The sequence below is a fragment of the Pleurodeles waltl genome, chromosome 9, assembly GCF_031143425.1.
Source record: "Pleurodeles waltl isolate 20211129_DDA chromosome 9, aPleWal1.hap1.20221129, whole genome shotgun sequence".
In the NCBI taxonomy this organism is placed as follows: Eukaryota; Metazoa; Chordata; class Amphibia; order Caudata; family Salamandridae; genus Pleurodeles; species Pleurodeles waltl.
The window spans coordinates 813,583,136-813,592,438 of NC_090448.1; the positions used below are offsets into that span (position 1 = coordinate 813,583,136).

General features: G+C 48.7%; 1 protein-coding gene across 1 annotated transcript; it reads left to right on the plus strand.

Annotated features, from left to right (window-relative positions):
• Positions 1-716: 716 nt before the first annotated feature.
• LOC138260018 (uncharacterized) lies at positions 717-2,849 on the plus strand. Its single transcript, XM_069208081.1, has 2 exons — positions 717-1,980; positions 2,507-2,849. Exons 1-2 carry the CDS (start codon positions 863-865, stop codon positions 2,616-2,618), a joined length of 1,230 nt encoding a protein of 409 aa, XP_069064182.1. The 5' UTR covers positions 717-862; the 3' UTR covers positions 2,619-2,849.
• The last annotated feature ends 6,454 nt before the right edge of the window (positions 2,850-9,303 follow it).

Genomic DNA, 9,303 nt, shown 5'->3' on the forward strand with positions numbered 1-9,303 from the left:
GCCTTTAACATGACATTGCATTTGATATTTAGGTTAGCTGCCCATTGCCTTTAACGTGGAGTTAGACATTGCAGTTGAGAATAGTTCTGTATTTTTCCAAGCTGTGTTTTTGCACCAGAGAACCAAGATGTTTTGCTCTCACAGTAGACTAGACCTGATAAGAGAGAGTACATGGGCGTCGTTTCTCTTCCCTTGAGCTTGGGAACAGGAGTAGTCTTGGAGACCTGGCCAGTCTCCAAAAGGCTTGCTCAGTTTCCCAGGTCTGAGAGGAGGGGGCACACCTTTGTAACGAATGTAACAGGCTGCAGAGAGTCAGATTCGAATCTGCCGGACCTCGTGCTGGAGCTTGGCGCCAGTTGCCAGCATCCTGTGTGGGTAGATGACACTCTTTCTCGCGGCTGACAGGGGTCTCAGCTTGCAGACCTTAGAAAGATGTAGCTGTAAATAGTTCCTACACGGTGAAGTATTTGTTTTGCTTTGCATTCAATATCTTATAAATATAACCTGCTGTGTATATTGCAAACTGATATATTTTGTTTGATTAACGCGGACTTGAAAGCTACTAATTCGTCATTCATTCATAAACATTGTGGTTGGGGAAGAATAAAATAACAATAAAAGTCTTCTTTGACCTCAGAAGTGCATTTCTGTTGTGTTATGTTAGTGCTTAGAAACTAAAATAAGAGGAAAGCACTACAATTGGTACCAGAAGTGGGGTCGGTCAGTAAGAGGTGATTAAGAAGGGGTTTGACGAGTTAGTAGATTTCTAAGTGCACACTTTAAAAGTGTAATTGTTTTTTTGTTGTTTGGAGAATTACAGAAATTGTTTTCTGTTTGGAGAATCACAGTAGCACGGCAGACCATGTCTGAGAATACATGTGTTGATGAACTGCCTGATGGTGCTAAGAAAAACTGTGAATTGTTTTCTGTTTGGGGAATTACAGAAGAAAATGCATGTGTAGCTAAAAGGCCTGATAATGTTTTGAGAAATAATTCCCGTTGTATATATGTAGAAAAAGTGTGTTTTGGAAGTAATGATGACAGAAAGGTCTGGATACCTTTATCTGCTTACAGAGAAATGCAGGAGAAATGTAGGAAGTTGGAACATGAAAATAGGAATTTACGTGAGCAAATTAGCCAGGATACAATAATTCAAAATAAGACGGAAAGTTATAAAAGGGCTGTTTTTGAAGAATCTTCCTTGTCCCATTCCAGTAATGAGGGGGTTAAGACAGCTCCGAGCTGCACTGAGTTTTCCTGTGAGCCAGGGTTTTTGGCAGCCAAAATGCATTCCTTAACTGATAACACGGACGAGAATGTGATTTACGAGTTACCGCGAAGGATTTTAGAGCAAGACACCCCGAGTTTCATTAGCTTGTTTGATTTTTGGAAAAAGAATAGCCCTCATTTGAGAGAAATCCTAACACTTTTGTACATGGTCACTGTGAAAAATAATATGCAGCTGCGCGCTTGTGATTTGGCAAATGAAATAATGCAGACTTTAGGTTTCTGCGCAGTGCAAGAAGGAAATACTTATGTACATTTAACTCATGAACAAGGAAAGAAAATAGTGCCCCTAGCTAGAATCATACAATGGATCTGGTACTTGCAAGACAGGGCTAGAGTACCACAGATAAAAGAGTTACCAATGAAATTGTGTGCACCATTTGAATTCGTGTCTACTGAAGATAAAAAGCATGTTTGTTTTATTGATGATTCATTGACTGAAATGTTGTTTTCTGGCACCGTAGAAGGAACAGCGTTGTATAATGTGTGCCAGATTTTAAAGCAAGAGCTACGTGAGATGTGTCATTTTTATGCTGATTTTTGGTTCTTTGATAATGTTTTAGCACCTAACTGGTTCAATTACCTTGCAGATGTTAATGAGAAAAATGCAGAGAGAGAAGTGTTCACCCAGAATTCTGCCTTAGTGGGGATGGCTATGTGGGTGCACCAGAAATGTGAAAAAGCCACTTACAGGTGGGCAGAGATGAGAGAGATGCCCATTCCCCTAGATTTGATAAAAACTGTGCAGCACGCACAAAAGCAATCTGTCATGCAAGCAGTCACAGAGCAGTTGGGGAGAGGAAAGTTACCAGAACAGAAATGGCAAATTGATCAGGTTTTAGGGAGAGTGATTGCTGCAAATTACCAAGGAAAAATCGAAATTATGCTGATACCTAGAAAAGAATCTGATTCATTCATACAAATTGGAGACAGAATGGCCCAAATTGGCGAAAATGCAGTGAATGGAGGTTTGGTAAAGAAGGAGTCTGCCCCAGCCCTTCTGACAGTGCAAGAAAAAGGAAGCTGTGGCGCAGCAGATAAAAACCTCAGTACTGATGTGTGGGCTGAAGCCCCAAGTGACCCTCCAGAACCTGCAGAAAATATAACAAAGGGCCCCAAAAACGTCCTGCTGATTATAAAACAGGGAAAGAAAGAGGAAGGGTGCAGTTTAAATGAAAAATGTTATTTGCAAGAAAAGTCATACTTGTTTCTTTTGCAGATCCTACCACGTTTCGCCACTGTCCCTGAGTGCGCTGTGTGGTCCCCCTTCCGGTGTGTGCGTGTGGGGTCGGGGAAGGGACCGAATCCCCAACCTGAACCTGGCTGAGTAAAGTGCCAGCACCATGGATCCATTTTGCGCAAACTGCGCCTTCAGTTCAAGTTCAACTTGTTTGCTGTGTTTTTTTTTTCCCCTCTCGTATGGAACTCTGACTTTTGCTTACCTTCCAGAAAACCTTTCAGGTGGACCGTGCACCTTTACATGAGCAGAACTCATGCCACATCAAATTGCTAACACTGTTGAATTAGAGACTCATTCAGAAAAAAAAAAAAAAAAAAAAATTGCCCAGTCTTTTCAATGTAGATGTATCTGATGTGAAAGGTTATGAGATCAATGTGTTAATTCACTTCTATTGCTTTACAGGGATTGCTTTGATCATTGAAATTTGATTTGCTGATAATGTTTTTTTTTTTTGTTTGTTTGAAATATGAGATATGTGAAACAAAAATTCATTGGTCAAAGGGCGGAATGTCCTGCTATTTGATGGAGTTTTGTTTTGACCAATGACTTTGTGTTTCACCACTGCGCATATTAGTTGCTCAATGTTCACCAGTAGCACATGGTATGTTTTGTTCAGTTGAGCCGCCTATTGGCTTTGACATGGCATTAGCCATTACTTTCTGTATTCAGTTTAGCCGTCTATGGGCTTTGACATTGCATTAGTCATTACATTCTGTATTCTGCCTATTGGCTTTGACATGCTGTATCCAGTCTAGCCGCCTATTGGCTTTGACATTGCATGCCTATTGACTTTGACATGATGTATTCAATTTAGCTGCCTATTGACTTTGACATGCTATTAGATATTCTGCCTATTGGCTTTGACATGATATCATATATTCCGCTGCCTATTGGCTTTGACATGATATCATATATTACACTTTGTATTCAGCCTAACTGCCTATTGGCTTTGACATGATATTCAGCTCCGCTGCCTATTGGCTTTGACATGATATTCAGCTTAACTGCCTATTGGCTTTGACATGATATTAGACATTGCATTTTGTATTCAGCTCCGCTGCCTTTTGGCTTTGACATGATATTATACATTGCATTTTGTATTCAGCTCAGCTGCCTATGGGCTTTGACATGATATAAGACATTGCATTTTGTATTCAGCTTAGATGCCTATTGGCTTTGACATGACACTAGACATTGCATTTGATATTTAGGTTAGCTGCCTATTGCCTTTAACATGACATTGCATTTGATATTTAGGTTAGCTGCCCATTGCCTTTAACGTGGAGTTAGACATTGCAGTTGAGAATAGTTCTGTATTTTTCCAAGCTGTGTTTTTGCACCAGAGAACCAAGATGTTTTGCTCTCACAGTAGACTAGACCTGATAAGAGAGAGTACATGGGCGTCGTTTCTCTTCCCTTGAGCTTGGGAACAGGAGTAGTCTTGGAGACCTGGCCAGTCTCCAAAAGGCTTGCTCAGTTTCCCAGGTCTGAGAGGAGGGGGCACACCTTTGTAACGAATGTAACAGGCTGCAGAGAGTCAGATTCGAATCTGCCGGACCTCGTGCTGGAGCTTGGCGCCAGTTGCCAGCATCCCGTGTGGGTAGATGACACTCTTTCTCGCGGCTGACAGGGGTCTCAGCTTGCAGACCTTAGAAAGATGTAGCTGTAAATAGTTCCTACACGGTGAAGTATTTGTTTTGCTTTGCATTCAATATCTTATAAATATAACCTGCTGTGTATATTGCAAACTGATATATTTTGTTTGATTAACGCGGACTTGAAAGCTACTAATTCGTCATTCATTCATAAACATTGTGGTTGGGGAAGAATAAAATAACAATAAAAGTCTTCTTTGACCTCAGAAGTGCATTTCTGTTGTGTTATGTTAGTGCTTAGAAACTAAATAAGAGGAAAGCACTACACTTGCCCACTGGCTCTGGAGGGGGCAACATGCCCATTGCTTGGTCCTGGGGAGTGCAAGGCCACAGTCTCTCAAGTGGGTGACTTGCCCACTGGTTCTGGAGGGGGCAACATGCCCATTGCTTGGTCCTGGGGAGTGCAAGGCCACAGTCTCTCAAGTGGGTGACTTGCCCACATGCTCTGGAGGGGGCAACATGCCCTGTGTTCTTCATCTTGGGGGGGATGGGGTGAGTGGATGGCTTCTCCACTGGTCTGGAGGGAGCATCGTCCCTGTGATATTCATCCTGTGGAGGGTGGGGTGAGTGGATGGCTTCTCCACTGTTTCTGGAGGGGGCATCGTGCCCTGTGATGCAGGTCTTGGGGAGTGCAAGGTCACAGTCTCGCAGCTGGGTGTCAATCCCACAAGATTTTCAGGGGCAGCCTGCACAACAGCCCATGGACGGACACTGTCTGCCGGCGGTGACGGCTGCTCAGTTGTGGTGATGGTGATGCCGTTGGTGGTGGGTGGAAGCTCCAGCCCATCCCCTGCAGCCTCGGACGGCTGCCCACTGCTGGTGGTGGTGCTGCTGCTGGTGGTGATTGTGGGGGGAAGCTCCAGCCCATCCCCTGCAGCCTCAGACAGCTGCGCTGGTGGTGGTGCTGGCATTGCTGCTGCTTGTGGTTTTGGTGGGAAGCTCCTGCCCATCACCTGCAGCCTCGGACGGCTGCACCACCATGGTTGGTGGTGGGGGCTCCGACTGAGACCCAGCACCAGGCCCCTTGTCCTTTCTGCCTGTGGGTGCAGGCCCCTGGCCCTTCCTGGCATCAGATGGTGATGGCGCCTTGCTCCTCTTGGCAGCAGCTGGGGATGGCTCCTTGCTCCTCTTGGCAGCAGCTGGGGATGGCTCCTTGCTACTATTGGCAGCAGCTAGGGATGGCTCCTTGCTCCTCTTGGCAGCAGCTAGGGGTGGCACCTTTACCTGCACAGCAGCAGCTGGGGGTGGCACCTTGACCTTCCTGGCAGCACTTGGGGCAGGCACTCTTTCCGTGTGGCTGCCTGGTGCCCGGGATCCCTTCCAACCATAAGTTGCTGGGGACACTACGGGCCTGTGGACTGGGTGGCTGAGGTGCTTGCCTGGGTTGTACACACTCTGGCCAGATGTGAAGTACGGGGGGAGGGGTGGAGAAGAGGTCAGTCGTGGAGAGGACAAGCTGCTTAGGGACATTGGGGCCGGAAGAGGGAGAAGGTCTGGGAGTGGAGGAAGAGGAAGAGGGAGTGGTTGTAGGAGGTGTCCATCTGCTGTGTTTTGGTGCAGGTGCATGGGCTGGATGCTGTTGTGAGGTGGATGGCTGTTGGGTATCTGTGTGCTTGCGTTTGTGAACTTTGGGAGGAGGGGGCACAGACACAGTGGGAGAAGACACAGGGGACGTGTACATGTATGTTGGGGTGGTGACTGCCAGTGAGGTGTGTGTTCTGATAGGTGTGCTGGTGATGAAGATAGTGGGTGAGGATGTAGTGCACGCAGGTGTGAGTGTAGACGCAACTGCGAGGGAGGTGGAAGATGAGGAGGAGGGGGCCACAGTGGACACAGTGGATGTTGGTATGTCTGCATCTGGATGGTGTTTTGTGTGAGTGCCTGTGGGAAGATGAGTGGTGCCTGTGTTTGCCTGTGCTTGGGATTGGTTGGGGTTGAGGGGAATGGGATTGGGTATAAGAAGTTGGAAGGGTGAGGGTGGAAACAGTGACAATGGCTGCTATCAGAGTGGAGGCCAGAGCCTGGATTAATCTCTGTTGGGCCGCCAAGCCAGTGTGAATGCCCTCCAGAAATGCATTGGACTGTTGCATGTGGGCTGCCAGCCCCTGGATGGCATTCACAATGGTTGACTGCCCAACAGAGATGGATCGCAGGAGGTCACTGGCCTCCTCACTCAGGGCAGCAGGGCTAACTGGGGCAGGGCCTGAGGTGCCTAGGGCAAAGGAGATGCCCACCCTCCTGGGTGAGCGGGCACGGGCAATTCTCTGAGGGGCTGCTGGGAGGGCAGTGCTAGTATGGGGGTGGCGGCTGTACCTGTAGCTGGGGTGAGCACAGAGGTGTCCGCCACCACCAAGGAGCTTCCATCGGAGGAGGTATCCATGTCCGAACTGTCCCCTCCAGTCCCCGCCGTGGTGCTCCCCTCGCCCTCTGTCCCACTGGTGCCCTCATCGTCGGTGGACTCTGCCTCCTGGGTCCTGTGGGATGCATCTCCCTCCGTCTGCTCCTCCGCCAGATGATGCTAATGCACATAAGGACAAGATGGCAAAACAAAATGGGGGAAGAGACAAAGGATACACTTGGTCAGTGGCTGCACCAACCCCACCGTTGGCGTACAGAGCACCCTCACACACATGGAACAGCCCTATGCACCATGCAATGCACTACCAGTTACAATGCTAGTCACCAGGACATGGGGAGGGACACATACCGCCCACTGCAGCATACCTGGGACCCACACACCCCTGCCCAGCAGTGGATGCCTACTAGCTAGGTAGGAGGGATATCACATTAGAACCCTGCCCAATATGGGACCCACACTGCAATGTCAGCCCTGGCCTAGGGGCACCCACAGACACATTTCCCCCACCCGGATACCACCCCACCAAGCAAGTAGTAATGATGGCCACTGTACTCACCCCCTTGTTGCTGCTGTGATTACCTCAAGAGCCCATCCAGCTCCGGATAGGCCACCGCCAGTATTCGGGACATCAGTGGGGTCAGGGTTCGACAGGCACCCCTTCCTCGTTGGGAGGCCATCCCCAGCTAGGCATCTGCCATCTTCCGTGTCCAGCGTCTCAGGTCCTCCCACTGTTTCCGACAGTGGGTGCTCCGCCTGCCGTAGACCCCAAGGGTCTGCATGTCCTTGGCGATGGCACGCCATATACCCTTCTTCTGATAGGCGCTGACCTGCAGAGGAAATATACTCAGGGAAAGGTATAATTTAGTCCGTCCTGCCTGTTACACTCATGTTCCACCCTCCTCTTACGCACAGACATGGCCCAGCATACATGCTGCCCGCTGCCCAGGGTCCATCCACCAAACCCCCCCCCACATGAGCCCTTCACACACACCACTCCATGCATTCATGCCCATGCATCGTGCTCACAGTGTGCTCACCAGTTGGTCTGGAGGCCCATACAGCAGTCTGTACTGGGTTAGGACCCCATCCAGTAGTCTCTCCAACTCCGCCGAGGTGAAGGTAGGGACCCTTTCCCCAGTCACACGGGCCATGGTAGGTTCCAGACACAGGTCACAGCAGCACATGCAGTGTAGGTCCTCTCCTGTTGACGGTCAGGTAGCAAGTGAGTGAACAGATAGAAAATGGCGGTGATGTCCGGGGTGGTGCATACAGTCACCGCCGGCGTACATCACCATTGGCTACTGTACCCCATAGGGCCCATAGGGCCCAATGATAACCAATGAGGAGTTGCACGGCGGTTCTCAACCGCCTCCCGCAATGGTGCACAACGTCAGCGGAATTACCTCACTTCCACCTGTCCCTCCATACAGGAAAGGCGGACGCCATTTCATGGGGTAGACCATTGGTCATAACTGCATCACAGATCACAATTGTACATTCAAGACATATGCCACTAATACATTAATAAATCACATCATGCATTGAACTGTAGTGGCTACAATGTGCAGATTATGACCGGCTCCTCAATCTTCCGACCCATAGATTGCAACCGCTGCAGATGAATAGGAGATGGAGACATCCCCCCGTGTACAGACCCCTGGTGGACTTGGCAACAATGGAGTACAGGCACATTATCCTCACCTACAGACTTGACAGTGCCCAACTGGAGCCTGACCTGATATCTGATATCTGTCACCCCACTGGGATCCCCCCTCTTGTGCAAGTGCTATCAGTGCTCCATTTCTTGGCAACTGGTTATTTCCAAGTGACAGTGGGCTTGGCAGCAGGAATGTCACAGCCAATGTTCTCAATAGTGCTTACCAGAGTGTTGGCTGCCCTGATTAACACATGTGCAGCTACACTGTTTTCCCCCAAGTGGAGGATCTGGCCACAATGAAGGATGACTTCTATGCAATGGGATATATCCTCAACATAACTGGGGCGATTGATGGAACACATTTTGCATTTGTTCCCCTCCCCCCCAGCAAAATGAACAGGTGTTCAGAAATCGAAAAAGTTTTCACTCGATGAATGTGCAGATGGTGTGTTTGGCTGACCAGTACATCTCCCATGTCAATGCTAAGCATCCAGGCTCGGTGCAGGATGCTAAGGAATAGCAGCATCCCAAATGTGATGGCCCAACTACAGAGGCACAGGGTGTGGCTAATAGATGAGCCCTGGTTCCCACCCAGTGGATGTTGGTGTATGGGTATGGTGTGGGCCATATGGCATTGTGTGTGGCTAACAATTGTCCCTCGATATTTGCAGGTGACTCTGGTTACCCAAACCTCTCATGGCTATTGACCCCTGTGAGGAATGCCAGGACAAGGGCAGAGGAACTTTACAATGAGGCACATGGGCGAACAAGAAGGATAATAGAACGTACCTTTGGCCTCCTGAAGGCCAGGTTTCGGTACCTCCATCTAATAGGTGGATCCCTGTGCTACTCACCCAAGAAGGTCTGCCAGATAATCGTGGCATGCTGCATGTTGCACAACCTTGCCTTGAGACGCCATGTGCCTTTTCTGCAGGAGGAGGAGGCTGGAGATGGCCGTGTGGCAGCTGTGGACCCTGTTGACAGTGAAGATGAGTAGGCAGAGGATAAAGACAACAGAACTGCAGTGATACGTCAATACTTCCAATGACACACAGGTAAGACAGTATAACTTCACATTTCATTGACAGTTTTGTGTTTGACATTG

Excerpts from the sequence above, each read along its gene's own strand:
- LOC138260018 (XM_069208081.1), top strand. The coding sequence starts at position 863 with ATGTCTGAGAATACATGTGTTGATGAACTGCCTGATGGTGCTAAGAAA. Across the intron at positions 1,981-2,506 it reads TGTGAAAAAGCCACTTACAG|ATCCTACCACGTTTCGCCAC; the intron begins GTGGGCAGAGAT and ends TTTCTTTTGCAG.